This window comes from Tachyglossus aculeatus, chromosome 6 (genome assembly GCF_015852505.1).
Source record: "Tachyglossus aculeatus isolate mTacAcu1 chromosome 6, mTacAcu1.pri, whole genome shotgun sequence".
Lineage (NCBI taxonomy): Eukaryota > Metazoa > Chordata > Mammalia > Monotremata > Tachyglossidae > Tachyglossus > Tachyglossus aculeatus.
This window is the reverse complement of record NC_052071.1, coordinates 35,368,371-35,387,624: the sequence shown is the minus strand read 5'-3', so window position 1 is coordinate 35,387,624 and position 19,254 is coordinate 35,368,371. Positions and strand designations below refer to the sequence as shown.

The 19,254-nt window shown below is 50.5% G+C and overlaps 1 protein-coding gene across 3 annotated transcripts; it reads right to left on the bottom strand.

Annotated features, from left to right (window-relative positions):
- Positions 1-297: 297 nt before the first annotated feature.
- WDR13 (WD repeat domain 13) lies at positions 298-17,992 on the bottom strand. 3 transcript variants are annotated; one of them, XM_038747997.1, is made up of 10 exons: positions 17,761-17,992; positions 8,208-8,294; positions 6,530-6,736; positions 4,009-4,118; positions 3,773-3,903; positions 3,307-3,614; positions 2,777-2,957; positions 2,141-2,282; positions 1,853-1,971; positions 298-508 (listed from the first exon to the last, which is right to left on the bottom strand). In XM_038747997.1, exons 1-10 carry the CDS (start codon positions 17,773-17,775, stop codon positions 324-326), a joined length of 1,485 nt encoding a protein of 494 aa, XP_038603925.1. In that variant the 5' UTR covers positions 17,776-17,992; the 3' UTR covers positions 298-323. The 3 variants fall into 3 exon arrangements, with proteins under 3 accessions (XP_038603925.1, XP_038603923.1, XP_038603926.1); XM_038747995.1 differs by having other exon boundaries at positions 6,530-6,770; positions 17,761-17,990; XM_038747998.1 differs by lacking the exon at positions 17,761-17,992 and adding an exon at positions 10,902-10,954 and having other exon boundaries at positions 6,530-6,770.
- Positions 17,993-19,254: the final 1,262 nt, after the last annotated feature.

The following is a 19,254-nucleotide window of genomic DNA, read 5'->3' as shown; positions in this document are numbered from 1 at the left end:
AGGAGGGCCGGGCGGGCCGGCCCGAGGAGCGAAGGAAGAGGTAGATCCTCTCTCAAGGGGCTGGGCCCAAAGCGAGGCAGGAAGCAGAAGAGTTCCGGGTGCCAACGGGAAAACAGCGCGGGCACGCTTCTCCCGCGGGGGGCCTGGCTCGGGAAAGCCGCCAGCAGCCCGTTAGCCAGGGAGCGAGGACGGACGCATGCAGAGACGGGACGAACCTCGCGGGCCGCTGCCATCTTCACCCCTCTCCCTCCTCTGGGCGCAGGTGTGGGGCCCGCGGGCCGAACGCCGCCGCCGGTGCCCGGTTCCGTGCTGGAGGGTGGCCCCTACTTCTGCTCTCGGCGCCAGACGATGACCATGCCCTTGGCATCGCTGGAGGCAAGCAGGCTCTCGTCACAGTTGAAGCTGACGTCCAGCACGGCCGCGCTGTGGCCTTGGAGCTTATTGACGATGGCTTTGGTGGCTCTTTCCACGTCGAAGAAGTAGACGCACATGTCCTCGCTGCCCGTCACTGCAAAGGACGAGAGCTTGAGCCTAGGGACCATCTCTATATGTTGCCAATTTGTACTTCCCAAGCGCTTAGTACGGTGCTCTGCACATAGTAAGCGCTCAATAAATACGATTGATGATGATGATGATGATCTTGGGTCTACCCCCTGCTTCCTACAGTGCTTGACACACAGGAAGCACTTTACAGATACCATTATTATTATTAAATAATAATGGCGGTATTTGGCAGGCGCTTACTATGTGCTCAGCAGTGGGGTAGATACAAGATGGTTGTCGCCCCGGGGCTCACCGTCTTAACCCTCATTTTACAGATGAGGTGACTGAGGCCCTGAGAATAATAATAATGGCATTTATTAAGCGCTTCCTATGTGCCAAGCACTGTTCTAAGCGCTGGGGAGGTTACAAGGTGATCAGGTTGCCCCCCGGGGGGCTCCCAGTCTTCATCCCCATTTTCCAGATGAGGGAACTGAGGCCCAGAGAAGTTAAGTGAGAAGCAGCGTGGCTCATTGGAAAGAGCAAAGCACTTAGTACAGTGCTCTGCACACAGTAAGCGCTCAATAAATACGACTGATAATTTGGAGCCAGCGGTCAGGGGTTCAAATCGCAGCTCCACCAGTTGGTGGCTGTGTGACTTTGGACCAGTCACTTTACGTCTCTGTGCCTCAGTTCCCTCATCTGTAAAATGGGGATTAAGACTGCGAGCCCCGAGTGGGACAACCTGATCACCCTGTAACCTCCCCAGTGCTTAGAACAGTGCTTTGCACACAGTAAGTGCTTAATTAATAATAACAATAATAATGGCATTTGTTAAGCGCTTACTATGTGCAAAGCACTGTTCTAAGCGCTGGGGGGTGTTCAAGGTGATCAGGTTGTCCCACGTGGGGCTCACAATCGTAATCCCCATTTTACAGATGAGGTAACTGAGGCTCAGAGAAGTTAAGTGACTTGCCCAAGGTCACACAGCTGACAGTTGGCGGAGCCGGAATTCAAACCCACAGCCTCGGACTCCAAAGCCCGGGCTCTCTCCACTGAGCCACGCTGCTCCTTCCCCGGGGACGTACAGCTCGAGCCAAGCAGGGGAAGTGGGATTAGAAGCCACTTCCTCTGCTTTCCAAGCCCGTGTTCTTCTCATTCATTCAGTCGTGTCTATTGAGCGCTTACTGTGTGCAGAGCACTGGACTAAGCGCCGTACGCCGTACTGAGTGTTCTTGCTTCCCCTACCATCAGCAGTAGGGGCAGGGGGTGGGGAAAGACGTAGGCCTCACCCTCCCTGGCCCCGACGGCTTTAAGCCTTTTCCTATTTTTCCCCCCAAAGTCGGCCTCGCCCGCCATCCTTGGCTCTTACCCACACAAGCTCCCTGGCGGAAGGACATGAGGGGGCAGAAGATGCTGCGGATCGGGTGCGTGCTCTGCTGGATCTGGAAGCTCCGCTTCAGCTGCAGGGTCCCTTCGTTATCCACCACCCTGCGGACGCGGGGGACGGGCCGTGAGCCCTGTTTCGATGCCTGCAACTCGACGGCCGCTTATTCCATACAGCGGGGCGGGTGGGAGATACGTGAGGCAACCAGCCCGTCGGAGCCGGGGACCAAACCGGGCCTAAAAGGGGGTTGGGAAAAGGGCGGGGGCAACTTACCGGTACAACAGCAGCTTGTCGACACAGGCGTTGATGAGCAAGGAGGGGTCGCGGGCCTCTCGGCTAATCCAGGAGCGGGCCGAGATGCTGGTGATGGAGCTGCCCTCGTTCACCACAAGCCGCTTGGCCTTGGTCAGTTTACCTGGGAAGGGAGGGAGGGAGAGGGGGGCGGAAACCCCTGATTCATTCATTCATTCATTCAATCGTATTTATGGAGCGCTTACTGTGTGCAGAGCACTGGACTAAGCGCTTGGGAACTACAAGTTGGCAACATAGACAGTCTGAGAGCGGGCTCACAGTCAGACTTGTTGCCACCGCCCCTCCTGTCGGGGATGGGGGCGGTGGATCATCATCATCGTCATCAATCGTGTTTATTGAGCGCTTACTATGTGCAGCGCACTGTCCTAAGCGCTTGGGAAGTACAAATTGGCAACATAGAGGATCAGATCTGATCCTATATATCCAATCCAACAAACTGGATCAGAAGCCTGATGCATCAGCCTCCCGATTAGTCCGGCTTCCAGCTTCTCACCGTCAATCGAAACGCAGCCTCCCCTCCCCAACCGGAGGCCGGCCACCCCGTAAAGCATGCAGGAGGGACGGCGCCGCCGCCGCCGAACTCCGGCTCTCCCTTACCCGTGGCCATGTCGAACAGGAAAGAAAAGACGCTGCCACGGTCGTCCCCGGCCCACAGGATGCGGCCGGGGGAGTCGAAGGACAGGGCCAGCACGCGGCCCGTCAGCTTGCTGGAGCCCCCCTTCACTTTCTTCCCCGTCGAGATGTTCACCACGTGCAGGTTGTGCTTGCTGTTGCCCACCTGCCAGCGGCACAGAGGCACAGACAGCCCCCTTAGCCCGACGCCCAGCCCGATCGTGAAAATCAGCCCGGGCTCCCGGGTGCGCTCTCTAAAGGCGTCGTCACTCGGTTGCCAAAAAGGGTCAGGCGCTTTGGACTACCGCGGGGAGATCATCCCGTTCCGAGCTGAGGGGGTGGATGGACACGTTTGCGTTTGCAGAGGAATTATTTGTGAAATCCTGCAGCCACTCCCCTCCCGACACGAGGGGCGAGGGCGGTGGCAACGAACTGGGAGAGAAGACGCCTTCAGAACAAGGACAGGAGGCAACGCAAGCGGCCACCCGGGCTCCCCGAGGCCTCTCTCCGCTCACCACGGTCAGGTTGTTGTTGATGGGCTGGAAGGTGCAGCAGAGAAGCTCGGCCCCGTCGGGGTCCGGGATCTCCCGGATGCACTTGCCGTCCTCGGTGGCCCAGATGCGCATGGTCGTGTCCAGCGAGGTGGAGACGATGATGTCGTTGGAGAGGGACCAGGCAAAGTCCGACACCCCCCGCGAGTGCCCCTTCAGCACCCGCACCACCACGGGCGGCGTGGGGACCAGCTGGCACACCGAGATGCTGCCGTCCAGCGAGCAGCAGGCCAGCAGGTGTTTGTCATCGTTGGCAAACTGCACCTTGGGGACTGAGAGGGAGCGCGACGGATAAGCTGGGGCCGGGAGGGAAGGCATCGCTCCCACCCACCCCCGAGGTGCCCAAACCCTGCCCCGCCTCCAACCACCCACCCACCCACGCCAGATCCCCGCGGCCCCCGTTTGGACGAGGATGGCGTCCCCAGCTCACCTGCCTCATCCACGTGCTGATCGAAGATATGGTACATGCCCGCGAAGGCGTAGTTTTCACTCAGGGTGGTGTCGCCCGCCATGGCCCGACTGGCCTCGGCCACGGACGTGGGCACCACGCTGCCCGGGGGCCTGGCCCGGAGAGAGGGGAGTCACGCCCAGAAGCGGGAGGGATCCCAGCTCTCGCAGGGTGGCCCAGAAGGGGAGCTTCCCTTTCCCCCGCCGGGAATTTCTCACCTGTCGTCGTGGACGGCCCGGTTCATCTGGGCCTGCAGCTGGTAGGAGCCGCGGCTGACGGAGCGGCGGTGCCCGCGGGCGCCCAGGGTGCGGGGGTCCTCCTCGAAGTCCTGCAGCAGATGCAGGGGCCGCATGTCACCCGCCCTCCCGGGCGCTCCGTCGGCCAACCGGGCCGGCCCCACCCCGGGAGCTGCCCTCGGCGGACGGGCCGCGGGAGAAGCCGGGCTCTTGGAAGCGCGGGGGCCGGTCCCCGGCAACCGCGGGCCTTCGATGCCGCTCCTTCACCAAGGTCCCTGAACTTCCACGGATCACGACCAGACTCCTCACCCCAGGCTCCTTCCGTGGGGGTGTCGGGGAAAGAGCCGTCCCAGCCCGCGACGAAGGGTGCTCCATCCGATCCCACTCCCTTAGTAAGGCGTAATTTACTATTCTATTTATTTTGTCACTGATGTGCATTTAGCTTTAATTCTGTTGGTCCTGACGACTTGACACCTGTCATCATCATCATCAATCGTATTTATTGAGCGCTTACTGTGTGCAGAGCACTGTACTAAGCGCTTGGGAAGTACAAACTGGCAACATATAGAGACAGTCCCTGCCCAACAGTGGGCTCACAGTCTAAAAGACTACTATTAATAATTAATACTACTATTACTATTAATGATAATAGTAATGGCATTTATTATATAAAAACAGGAGTGTCAGGAAGAGGTCAGAACCGGCACTTAGAACAGTGCTCTGCACATAGTAAGCGCTTAACAAATACCATCATTATTATTATTAAAGAGGTGGTGCAAGCACTCTGATCGACCTGCCTTACAGCCACTCCTTGGGGTCTTTGGCTCTTTTTAAAAGGCCCAGGCTGCCACTTCTGAGCTCACCAAGTGTTTGAACTATTCCAGAATACCGGGAGGCATCAACCCTACACTTCTTTCCTGCCTTCTCCTTCGTTCATTCATTCAGTCGTACTTATTGGGTGCTTACTGGGTGCAGAGCACCGTACTAAGCGCTTGGGAAGTACAAGTTATAATGGCAGTGGGCAGGGAATGCCGGAAGCGCAAGGAATACTCATTGCTACTCCAAATTTTCTCTCAAACAATCTCTTGAGAAGCAGCGTGGCTCAGTGGAAAGAACCCGGGCTTTGGAGTCAGAGGTCAGGGGTTCAAATCCCGGCTCCGCCACTTAGCTGTGTGACTGGGCAAGTCACTTCACTTCTCTGGACCTCAGTTCCCTCATCTGTAAAATGGGGATGAAGACTGTGAGCCCTCTGTGGGACAACCTGATCACCTTGGAACCGCCCCCCCCAGCGCTTACAACAGTGCTTGAGAAGCAGCGTGGCTCAGTGGAAAGAGCCCGGGCTTTGGAGTCAGAGGTCAGGGGTTCAAATCCCAGCTCCGCCACTTGTCAGCTGGGTGACTTTGGGCAAGTCACTTCACTTCTCTGGGCCTCAGTTCCCTCATCTGTAAAATGGGGATTAAGACCATGAGCCCCCCAGGGGACAACTTGATCACCTTGTAACCTCCCCAGCACTTAGAACAGTGCTTTGCACACAGTAAGCGCTTAATAAATGCCATTATTATTATTATTATTGGCACATAGCGCTTAATTCACTCATTCATTCATTCAATCGTATTAATTGAGCGCTTCCTGTGTGCAGAGCACTGGACTAAGCGCTTGGGAAGTCCAAGTTGGCAACATATAGAGACGGTCCCTACCCAACAGTGGGCTCACAGTATAGAATGGGGAGACAGAGAACAAAACAAAACATTAACAAAATAAAATAAGTAGAATAAATATGTACAAGTAAAATAAATAGTAATAAATCCGTACAAACATATATACAGGTGCTGTAGGGAAGGAGGTAAGGCAGGGGGGATGGAGAGGGGGAGAGGAAGGAGGGAGCTCAGTCTGGGAAGGCCTCCTGGAGGAGGTGAGCTCTCAGTAGGGCCTTGACTAATAATAATAATGGCATTTATTAAGCGCTTACTATCAATCAATCAATCGTATTTATTGAGCGCTTACTATGTGCAGAGCACTGTACTAAGCGCTTGGGAAGTACAAATTGGCAACACATAGAGACAGTCCCTACCCAACAGTGGGCTCACAGTCTAAAAGGGGGAGACAAGAGAACAAAACCAAACATACCAACAAAATAAAATAAATAGAATAGATAGATAGATACTATGTGCAAAGCACTGTCCTAAGCGCTTGGAGGGAGGAAGAGAGCTAGCCTGGCGGATGTGGGGAGGGAGGGCATTCCAGGCCGGGGTGGGGGGATTAATAAATGCCATCATTAATTAATTAAAAGGCCCAGACTGCCATGATTAATGATTTACGATAAATGCCACCATTATGATTATTCTTCTGTTGCGTCGACGCAAAGGAAGAACCTCTGCCCCCAATCTGCAAACCTCCTCCCCAGGCCTCGGGGGTGAGGGCAGGCCCACCGACGCGGAGCGGAGCCTCAGCCCTCGGCGGGGAACGGGGCCAGGCCGCCGGGGCGTCCGGTCCCGGCGATTACCTCCATGCGGTCCAGCGTGGTGCGGCTGCTGCGGACGATGCTGTTGCTGTAGGCTCGGAAGCTGCTCTGCTCCGAGAGGGGCCCGTAGCGCTGGGCCAGGAGCTGGCCCCGCAGCCTCAGGTACTGCTTGCGCAGGGTGGGCTCGTAGCCGGCCTTGGCATTCTCTCGCAGGAGCTGGCTGCGCCGGCGGATGTACTGGGTGCGGAACTGCGGGAAGGTGGGGGTGCGGTAGACGTTGTACCTAGGGCCGGGGTGGGGGGGCCACAGGACAGAGTGAGGGGAGGCCCCGCGGCTCGGCGGAAAGAGCCCGGTTCAAATCCCGGTGACTCCGGCCACCTCACCTCACTTCTCTGGGCCTCGGTTCCCTCCTCTGTCAGATGGGGATGAAGACCGTGAGCCCCCCGTGGGACAACCTGATCACCTTGTATCCCCCCCAGCCCTCAGAACGGTGCTTTGCGCACATTAAGCGCTTAACAAATGCCATCGTTATTATTATTGAGAGGATCTTGGATTTAGGTTATTTTTATCTTTAAAGACCGGAAATTTCTCTTTGATGTACCCACTGAGGTCAAATGATGTATCCGTAAAATGAAGCAGGGCAGTTTTCCAGAAGAGATTTTTTTTTTTTTTACTAAGCGTAGTAAGTGCTTAATAAATGCCACCGTTATTATTATTACTATTACTGAGCGCTTGGGAAGCACAAGGCGGCAGCAGGACCACTGCCTGGGGCCTCCAGGAGTCTTTTTAGGAGGCGAGGCAGGAGCCCGGTTCCGTCTCCTGGAGCCGATGGGGAAGGCGGGATTTGGACGGGACCGAGCTGACGCCAGCAGGGCCGGGCATCGAGAGGGAGGGGGAATAGGAGGCGAAAGACAAACTCGAACGGTCTTTCTGCCTTCGACCAACTCCGGCAGCACGGGAGACGAGCGGAACAGAGGAGACGGCTGACGATTTCCCCTGCGGAGGCGGCGACTATCCCCCCTCCCTCTGACGAGTCGGTCGCGGGAAGCAGCGTGGCTCAGCGGAAAGAGCCCGGGCTCTGGAGCCAGAGGTCACGGGTTCGAATCCCGGCTCCGCCACCTGTCAGCTGGGTGACTTTGGGCAAGTCTTCACTTCTCTGGACCTCAGTTAGTGGAAAACGGGGATTAAGATTGTGAGCCCCACGTGGGACAACCTGATCACCTTGTGTTCCCCCAGTGCTTAGAACAGTGCTTGGCGCATAGTAAGCGCTTAACACATACCATTATTATTATTATTATTATTATTATGTAGGCTGGTGGCGTTTTAAAGATTCAGGCAGGCCGGATTCTGGATTGGGTTGGGTCTTGAAAGTCTGATGAGGCATCATCAATCGTATTTATTGAGCGCTTACTGTGTGCAGAGCACTGTACTAAGCGCTTGGGAAGTACAAGCTGGCAACATAGAGGCAGGAGGGAGGTGGGACGTCCCCACCCCGGGTGTCTGATGAGGGAGGGGAGGACGGGGGCCTGGCCTTCTGCTGGGCTCCCACCCTCCCACTCCCCAAAGCTCTCCCATCGTCAATCGTATTTATTGAGCGCTTACTGTGTGCAGTAAGCGCTTGAGAAGTACAAGTTGGCAACATATAGAGACAGTCCCTACCCAACAGTGGGCTCACAGTCTAAAAGTCCCATCTGCAGTAACCCCGGCGCGGCGGCCTCACCTCGCATCCACTGCCAGCACTTGCTGCCACACCGCGGCCATGCCCCAGGCTCCAGCCGGCTTCTCCGGGGAGTCTGCTCGCGGCAGCCTGGCACGGAAGGAGATGGGGAGCAAGCCTGGTTCAGGGGAGCACTCTCGGGACCTGCAGGATTCCCCTCCCCTAGACCAAGCTAACCTCTTTCTCCACCCCATCAGCATTCATTCACTCATCTATTGAGCGCTTACTGTGTGCAGAGCACTGTACTAAGCGCTTGGTTAGTACAAGTTGGCAACAGCTAGAGACGGTCCCTACCCAACAACGGGCTCACTGACTCCACTGGGGTCCCTCTGAGCTCACCCCTCGACCCGAGGCAGCCCCGCCTGCCCCTCTGTTCATTCATTCAATCGTATTTATTGAGCGCTGACTGGGCGCAGAGCACTATGCTAAGCGCTTGGGAAGTACAAGAGAGAGAGGCAGCGTGGCTCAGTGGAAAGAGCATGGGCTTTGGAGTCACTGGTCGTGGGTTCAAATCCCGGCTCCGCCAACTGTCAGCTGGGTGACTTTAGGCGAGTCACTTCACTGGGCCTCATCTGTGAGACTGTGAGCCCACTGTTGGGTAGGGACTGTCTCTATATGTTGCCAATTTGTACTTCCCAAGCGCTTAGTACAGTGCTCTGCACATAGTAAGCGCTCAATAAATATGATTGATGATGATCTGCAAAATGGGGATTGACTGTAAGCCCCCCGTGGGGCAACCTGACCACCCTGTAACCTCCCCAGCGCTTAGAATAGTGCTTTGCACATAGTAAGCGTTTAATAAATACCATTATTATTATTATTATTACAAGTCGGCAACTTAAAGGGACAGTCCCTGCCCAACAACGGGCTCACAGTCTAGAAGGGGAAGGCAGACAACAAAATATAAAGACAGGTGTCAAAACCATCAGAATAAATAGAATTACAGCTATATGCACATCACTAACAAAATAAATAATAATAATAATGACATTTGTTAAGCGCTTACTATATGCAAAGCACTGTTCTAAGCGCTGGAGGGGAATACATGGTGATGAGGTTGTTCCATGGGGGACTCACAGTCTTCATCCTCATCTTACAGATGAGGTAACAGGCTCAGACAAGTGAAGTGACTTGCCCAAGGTCATACAGCAGACATCTTGTACTTCCCAAGCGCTTAGTACAGTGCTGTGCACACAGTAAACGCTCAATAAATACGACTGAACGAATGAATGTGGCGGAGTTGGGATTAGAACCCATGACCTCTGACTCCCAAGCCCGGGCTCTTTCATTCATTCATTAAGTCGTATGTATTGAGCACTTACTGTGTGCAGAGCACTGTACTAAGCGCTTGGGAAGTCCAAGTTGGCAAGATCTAGAGACGGTCCCTACCCAACAATGGGCTGACAGTCTAGAAGGGGGAGACAGACCACAAAACGAAAAACATGTTTATTCTGATGACTTGACACCTGACCACATGTTTTGTTTTGTTGTCCGTCTCCCCCTTCTAGACTGTGAGCCCGTTGTTGGGTGGGGACCGTCTCTCTCTGTTGCCAACTTCTACTTCCTAAGCGCTTAGTACAGTGCTCTGCACACAGTAAGCGCTGGCTCAGTGGAAAGAGCCCGGGCTTTGGAGTCAGAGGTCACGGGTTCAAATCCCGGCTCCGCCAACTGTCAGCTGTGTGCCTTTGGGCAAGTCGCTTAACTTCTCTGTGCCTCAGTTACCTCATCTGTAAAATGGGGGTGAAGACTGGGAGCCCCCTGTGGGACCACCTGATCACCCTGTAACCTCCCCAGCGCTTAGAACAGTGCTTTGCACATAGTAAGTGCTTAACAAATACCATCATTATTATTATTATACGACTGAATGAATAAATGAATAGAAGGAGGCGACAGACAACAAAACAAGTTTGTATCCTTCCCCCGGGGCTTAGAACAGTGCTTTGCACATAGTAAGCGCTTAATAAATGCCATTATTACTATTATTCATTCAGTCGTATTTATTGAGCGCTTACTGTGTGCAAAGCATTGTACTAAGCGCTTGGGAAATCCACATTGGCAACATATAGAGACGGTCCCTACCCAACAGCGGGCTCACAGTCTAGAAGGGGGAGACAGACAACAAAACAGGTGTCAAGTCGTCAGAACAAATAGAATTAGAGCTAAATGCACACAAATACGATTGAATGAATGAATATGTATATATGTTGGTACGTATTTATTACTCCATTTTACTTGTACGCATTTATTTTATTTTGTTAATGTTTTTTGTTGTTGTTGTTGTTGCCTGTCTCCCCCTTCTAGACTGTGAGCCCGCTGTTGGGTAGGGCCCGTCTCTAGGTGTTGCCAACTTGGACTTCCCAAGCGCTTAGTCCAGCGCCTTGCACACAGTAAGCGCTCAATAAATACGACTGACTGAATGAATCATTAACAAAATAAATAGAATAGTAACTAGGTACAAGTAAAACAGGTAGAGTAATAAGTCCGTACAAATATACACAAGGGCAGAAGGGGGGGGGGTGGGGAGGAGGAGAGGGAAAGGGGCCTAGTTCTGTTGCCATGGTGACCCCTCCCTTCACCATGGCAACCCATCCTTCTATGACTGGCTTCCTCCCCTTCCCCCCAGCAAAGGGGTGGGTTTTGTCGCGACCCCGCAGGGCGGACGGGTCTGGGGGAGTTGGGGGCGGGAGGACAGGTTACCTGGGGACTGGAACCGACTCCTCGGGCCCAGCTGGGCCCCGCTCCCACCCTTCCCTCGACGGCCCCCAAAGGCAAATGGCCGCCAGCAGATAGGGCAGAGTGCGGAGCGCCGAGCGGTCGATTAAGAGCCGCCCGGGGCCGAGTGCGCATGCTCACAACCGAAGGAGCGCGCCCACGACCGAGTGCGCATGCTCACACCGCGGCGCCAAGCTTCGCCCCGCCCACTTTACCTCAGCGACCTCGTCGTCCCACTTCGAGCCACCTTAGCTCGGTTGGAGGCGGGCCTTAATTCAAGCCTGCCTTGCTCCCCCTCCCCGGTTTTGCCGACATAATAATCAATCAATCAATCAATCAATCGTATTTATTGAGCGCTTACAGTGTGCAGAGCACTGGACTAAGCGCTTGGGAAGTCCAAGTTGGCAACATCTAGAGACGGTCCCTACCCAACAGTGGGCTCACAGTCTAAAAGGGGGAGACGGACAACAAAACCAAACATACTAACAGAATAAAATAAATAGAATAGATATAATCATCAATCGTATTTATTGAGCGCTTACTGTGTGCAGAGCACTGGACTAAGCGCTTGGGAAGTCCAAGTTGGCAACATCTAGAGACGGTCCCTACCCAACAGTGGGCTCACAGTCTAGAAGGGGGAGACGGAGAAGAAAACCAAACATACTAACAAAATAAAATAAATAGAATAGATATAATCATCAATCGTATTTATTGAGCGCTTACTGTGTGCAGAGCACTGGACTAAGCGCTTGGGAAGTCCAAGTTGGCAACATCTAGAGAGAGTCCCTACCCAACAGTGGGCTCACAGTCTAGAAGGGGGAGATGGAGAACAAAACCAAACATACTAACAAAATAAAATAAATAGAATAGATATAATGAGAATGGCAGTAGGATAGTGGCATTATGAGTGATGATAATAGTGGCATTATGAGTGGTGATAATAGTGGCATTATGAGTGGTGATAATAGTGGCATTATTAGTGATGATAATAGTGCCATTATTAGTGATGATAATAGTGGCATTATTAGTGATAATAATAATGGCATTATTAGTGATAATAGTTGCATTTATTAGTGATAATAATGGCATTATTAGTGATGATAATGGCATTTATTAGTGATAATGATAATGGCATTATTAGTGATAATGATAATGGCATTATTGGTGATAATGATAATGGCATTACAAGTGATAGTGATAATGGCATTAGAAGTGATAAAAATTCCCTTCCCCACAGCACCCGTATAAATGTATATGTTTGTACATATTTATTACTCTATTTATTTTACTTGTACATATCTGTCCTATTTATTTTATTTTGTTAGTATGTTTGGTTTTCTGCTCTGTCTCCCCCTTCTAGACTGTGAGCCCACTGTTGGGTAGGGACTGGCTCTATATGTTGCCAACTTGTACTTCCCAAGCGTTTAGTGCAGTGCTCTGCACACAGTAAGCGCTCAATAAATACGATTGATTAGTGATAATGATAATGGCATTATTAGTGATAATGATAACTAGACTGTGAATGATAATCAATCGTATTTATTGAGCGCTTACTGTGTGCAGAACACTGTACTAAGCGCTTGGGAAGTACAAGTTGGCAACGTATAGAGATGGTCCCTACACAACAGTGGGCTCACAGTCTAGAAGGGGAGACAGAGAACAAAACAAAACATATTAACAAAATAAAGTAAATAGAATAGATATGTACAAGTAAAATAGAGTAATAAATCCGTACAAACATATATACATATATACAGGTGCTATGGGGAGAGGGAGGAGAGGGAGACGAAGGAGGGGGCTCAGTCTGGGAAGGCCTCTTGGAGGAGGTGAGCTCTCAGTAGGGCCTTAGTGATAATGATAATGGCATTATCGGTGATAATGGCATTATTGGTGATAATGATAAGGGCATTATTGGTGTTAATGATAAGGGCATTATTGGTGATAATGATAAGGGCATTATTGGTGATAATGATAAGGGCATTATTGGTGATGATAACGGCAACTTCTAGACTGTAAGCCCACTGTTGGGTAGGGACGTCTCTATATGTTGCCAACCTGTACTTCCCAAGTGATTAGTACAGTGCTCTGCACACAGTAAGCGCTCAATAAATATGATTGAATAATAATAATGGCGATAATGAGTGGTACTTGTCTCTATATGTTGCCAACTTGTACTTCCCAAGTGCTTAGTACAGTGCTCTGCACACAGTAAGCGCTCAATAAATTGTTGGATAGGGACTGTCTCTATATGTTGCCAACTTCTACTTCCCAAGTGCTTAGTACAGTGCTCTGCACACAGTAAGCGCTCAATAAATGACTGACTGACTGAATGAATGAATAAATAAATACGATTGAATGAATGAATGAATTAGTGATAATAATGGCATTAATTAGTGATAATAATAATGGCATTATTAGTGATAATAATGGCATTATTAGTAATAATGGCATTAATTAGTGATAATAATAATGTTGATATTTGTTAAGTGCTTACTATTTGCAAAGCACTGTTCGAAGCACTGGGGGGATACAAGGTGATCAGGTTGTCCCATGTGGGGCTCACAGTCTTCATCCCCATTTTACATATGAGGGAACTGAGGCCCAGAGAAGGGAAGTGACTTGCCCAAAGTCACACAGCTGACACTTGCCAGAGCCGGGATTTGAACCCATGACATCTGACTACAAAGCCCTTGCTCTTTCCACTGAGCCACGCTGCTTCTCTACAGTACAGTGCTCTACACACAGTAAGCGCTCAATAAATATGATTGAATGAATGAATAATAATGGCATTTATTATTATTAATAATAATAATGTTGATAGGGAAAGAGCCCGGGCTTTGGAGTCAGAGGTCATGGGTTCAAATCCCTGCTCTGCCAACTGTCAGCTATGTGTTGGGCAAGTCACTTAACTTCTCTGTGCTCAGTTACCTCATCTGTAAAATGGGGATTAAAACTGTGAGCCCCCCGTGGGACAACCTGATCACCTTGTAACAACAGTGCTTGGCACATAGTAAGCGCTTAACAAATACCATCATTATTATTATTGTTTGTTAAGCGCTTACTATGTGCCAAGCACTGTTCTAAGCGCAGGGGTAGATACAAGGTCATCAGGTTGTCCCACATGGGGCTCACAGTCTTCATCCCCATTTTCCAGATGAGGTCCCTGAGGCCCAGAGAAGTGAAGTGACTTGCCGAAAGTCACACAGCAAACAAGTGGCAGAGGCGGGAATAGAACCCATGACCTGTGACTCCCAAGCCCGGGCTCTTTCCACTAAGTCACGCTGGCATTTATTAAGCGCTTACTATGTGCCAAGCACTGTTCTAAGCGCTGGACATCTGAGGGGGTGGGCTCGGTCCAGGCTGTGAGATTCCAGATTTCCAGACAGGAGGAGGGATTAGAAGGTGGGGGAGAGGCTGGGAAGCTTGAAACTCTCAAACCAACAGACTAACACTTCCCTATATTCAGGCCTAAAGGACATTTCCAAAATTATTATTCTATTTATTTTGTTAATGATGGGCATTTAGCTTTAATTCTATTTGTTCTGACGACTTGCCACCTGTCCACCTGTTTTGTTTTGTTGTCTGTCTCCCCCTTCTAGACCGTAAGCCCGCTGTTGGGTAGGGACCGTTTCTAGATGTTGCCAACTTGTACTTCCCAAGCGCTTAGTACAGTGCTCTGCACACAGTAAGCGCTCAATAAATACAGCTGAATGAATGAATGAATTAATGGTAAGCCGCGTGGCTTAGTGGAAAGAGCCCGGGCTTGGAAGTCAGAGGTTGTGGGTTCTAATCCCCGCTCTGCCACTTATCAGCTGGGTGACTTTGGGCAAGTCACTTCACTTCTCTGGGACTCAGTTTCCTCATCTGTAAAGTGGGGATGAAGACTGTGAGCCCCACGTGGGACAACCTGATCACCTTCTATCTACCCCAGCGCCTAGAACAGTGCTTGGCATGTAGTAAGCGCTTAACAAATACCATCATTATTATTATTATTATTATTATTATTATTATTATTAATATAAACTATTAAGTGCCATCGAGCCATTTCCGATTCAGAGCGACTCCATGGATATACTCTCTCCAGAGGCTCAGTGGAAAGAGCCCGGGCTTTGGAGTCAGAGTTCATGGGTTCAAATCCCGGCTCCGCCAATTGTCAGCTGGGTGACTTTGGGCAAGTCACTTCACTTCTCTGTGCCTCAGTTACCTCATCTGTAAAATGGGGATGAAGACTGTGAGCCCCCCATGGGACCACCTGATCACCTTGTAACCTCCCCAGCGCTTAGGACAGTGCTTGGCACATAGTAAGCGCTTAATAAATGCCATTATTATTATTATAACCTTTCTAACGGTTCTTTCCGTTACCGTTGTTATGGTCTCTATCCATCCAGTTCTGGTCTGCCTTTTCTTCGTTTTCCCTGGACTTTTCCTAGCATTAGTGTCCTCTCCAGTCAATCAATCAATCGTATTTATTGAGCGCTTACTGTGTGCAGAGCACTGTACTAAGCGCTTGGGACGTACAAGTTGGCAACATATAGAGACAGTCCCTTAGTGCTCCTGATTATGTGTCCAAAATACGCCGTCGAGTTACTTGGCCTTCCGAAGACCTCTTTGGTTTAATTTGTTCTAACGTCTATTTTTTTTTGTTTACCGGACAGTTCACGGTATTTGCAAAAGTCTTCTCCAACACCACAGACCAGACTTTTATGCTATTTGTTAAGCAGAACTATGTGCCGGGCACTATACTAAGCACTAGGGTAGATACAATTGTCAGCTGTGTGACTCTGGACTAGTCGCTTAAATTCTCTGTGCCTCAGTTAGGGGATTAAGACTGCGAGCCCCTCGTGAGACCACCTGATCGCCTTGTATCCTCCCCAGCGCTTAGAACAGGGCTTTGCCCATAGTAAGCGCCTAACAAATGCCATCATCGTTCATTCATTCAATCATATTTATTGAGCACTTTCTGTGTGCAGAGCGCTGTACTAAGCGCTTGGGAAATACAAGCTGGCAACATATAGAGACGGTCCCTACCCAACAGTGGGCTCACAGTCTAGAAGGGGGAGTTATACAAGTTACACAAGTTGGACACACTCCATGGACTCACGGTCCTAATCCCCATTTTACAAATGAGGTAACTGAGGCAGAGAGAAATGACCTGCCCAACATCACACAGCAGACAAGGACCTGAGTTCTAATCCTAGCTCTGCCCTTTTTCTGCTGTGTGACCTTGGGCAAATTCATTCATTCAGTCGTGTTTATCGAGCGCTTACTGTGTGCAGAGCCCTGGACTAAGCGCATGGAAAGTGCAGAGAAGCAGCGTGGCTCAGTGGAAAGCGCACGGGCTTTGGAGTCAGAGGTCGTGGGTTCAAATCCCGGCTCCGCCACTTGTCAGCTGTGTGACTTTGGGCAAGTCACTTCACTTCTCTGGGCCTCAGTTCCCTCATCTGTAAAATGGGGATGAAGACTGTGAGCCCCCCGGGGGACAACCTGATCACCTTGTAACCTCCCCAGTGCTTAGAACAGTGCTTTGCACATAGTAATAATAACGCTATTATTACTATTACAAGTCGACAACATATAGACTTCCCAGTCTAGCAGGGGCAAATCACTTCACTTCCTCTGTGCCTCAGTTACTACATTTGTAAAATTCATTCATTCAATCATATTTATTGAGCGCTTACTGTGTGCAGAGCACTGTACTAAGCGCTTGGGAAGTCCAAGTTGGCAACATATAGAGACGGTCCCTACCCAACAGCGGGCTCACAGTCGAGAAGGGATTAAGACTCCGAGTCTCAAGTGGGACAGGGACTGTGTTCAACCTGACAATCTTATATCTCCTCCAGCGCTTAGGGACATACAGTAAGCACTTAATACCATACAAGAGTTGGTATATCCTGTATATATGTTTGCATGTATTTATTACTCTATTTATCCTGTAAATCTGTATATATGTTTGCATGTATTTATTACTCTATTTATCCTGTAAATATGTATATAAGTTTGCATGTATTTATTACTCTATTTTACTTGAACATATTCTATTTATTTTATTTTGTTAATATGTTTTGTTTTGTTCTCTGTCTCCCCCTTCTCGACTGTGAGCCCACTGTTGGGTAGGGACCGGTCCCTATGTGTTGCCAACCTGTACTTCCCAAGCGCTTAGTCCAGTGCTCTGCACACAGTAAGCGCTCAATAAAGACGACTGAATGAATGAAAAAGTGGCAGCGTCCAGATTAGAACCCAGGCCCCTGCTCTCACTCTCAAGGGCTCCGCTTCGATTCTTAATCTGAACGCCCCCTTTTCGGAGGGGAAAAATCATCATCGTCATCATCAATTGTATTTATTGAGCGCTTACTGTGTGCAGAGCACTGTACTAAGCGCTTGGGAAGTCCAAGTTGGCAACATCTAGAGACAGTCCCTACCCAACAGTGGGCTCACAGTCTAGGAGGGGGAGACAGAGAACAAAACCAAACATACTAACAAAATAAAATAAATAGAATAGATATGTACAAGCAAAATAAATAGAGTAAAAATCACGACGGGGGTTATGAGGTGAGAAGACGGAGGAGCCCTGACCCCCATCCCGGTGTCAGGAAACACCAACCGGGTTCCCCATTTCCCTGTAGGATGCAGGAGCCAGGCAAAATGATGATGGATCCCAGAGAAGGAGCGTCTAGTTGATGGAGCACCTGATGTCCCTCCCGCTACCTGAGAACAGAGGCAGCAAAAAGGCCAGAGAAAAACTTCCTCATCGCTCACTGCTCGCTTCCCTCTCTTTCCGTACTGGGAAGCAGGCAGGTGCCGGGGGGAGGATTGGGAAGGGGCTGGGGAAAAGCTTTCTACTCACTGTGTCAGCCACCATCGGGACAGGTTCTCTTTGCCGCTCCGGTTTCTTCCAGTGGGCCTGGCCATTTTGGTGCCAAGGGGTCAGAGAGGATGGCAGCCCCTACACCTGTTGAGCTGAATCCCGACCTTCTTCCCGGGATAAAGCTGTTTCGCCTCCTTCGGGGCTGGGCTTCAATCTTGGAAAGGCGGAGTTACCCAACAACTCACCTTCCTAGGCCTTGAAACCGGCTGCTTCTTGTCGGACGGCCTTTCACCTGCCATTTGACTCATTTCCACCCAACCCTTGGAGACGCCATCCGATTTCTCAACCCCTCGCTCTTCCTCCCTCCTCCGGCTCTCGTCCGGCCCAAGATCTCCCCTTTGTGGCCGAAGCAAAGAACGGATCAAATCCGGGCCCGACAAAGAGGGTTTTTTTCTTTAATTAGCTGGGTAGTTACGATAATAAGAATATTTGTTAAGTATGTGCGCTGTTCTAAGCGCTGGGGGGGATAAACGTGGTCAGGTTGTCCCACGGGGGGCTCACAGTCTTCGTCCAGCGTGGCTCAGTGGGAAGAACGCGGGCTTGGGAGTCAGAGGTCATGGGTTCAAATCCCCGCTCAGCCACTTAGTAATAATAATAATGGCATCCCTGCTCAGCCACTTAATAATAATAATAATGGCATCCCTGCTCAGCCACTTAATAATAATAATAATGGCATCCCCGCTCAGCCACTTAATAATAATAATAATAATGGCATTTATTAAGCGCTTACTATGTGCCAAGCACTGTTCTAAGCACTGGGGAGGTTACCAGGTGATCAGGTTGTCCCACCGGGGGCTCACAGTCTTAATCCTCATTTTCCAGATGAGGGAACTGAGGCCCAGAGAAGTGAAGTGACTTGCCCAAAGTCACCCAGCTGACAATTGGCGGAGCCGGGATTTGAACCCACGACCTCTGACTCCAAAGCCCGGGCTCTTTCCATTGAGCCACACTGCTTCTCTATGTCAGCTGTGTCACACACCTGTAAGCTGTGTGGCCTTGGGCAAGTCACTTAACTTCTCTGGGCCTCAGTTACCTCATCTGGAAAATGGGGATTAAGACTGTGAACCCCACGTGGGAGAAGCTGATCACCTTGTTAACCTCCTCAGCGCTTAGAACAGTGCTTGGCACATAGTAAGTGCTTAATAATGCTATCATTATTATTATTATTATTCTCTATGCCTCAGTTCCCTCATCTGAAAAATGAGGATGAAGACTGTGAGCCCCCTGTGGGACAACCTGATCACCTGGTTAACTTCCTCAGCGCTTAGAACAGTGCTTGGCACACAGTAAGCGCTTAATAAATGCTATCATTATTATTATTCTCTGTGCCTCAGTTCCCTCATCTGGAAAATGAGGATGAAGACTGTGAGGCCCCTGTGGGACAACCTCATCACCCTGTAGCCTCCCCAATTCTTAGAACAGTGCTTGGCACAGAGTAAGCGCTTAATAAATGCCATTATTATTATTATTAAA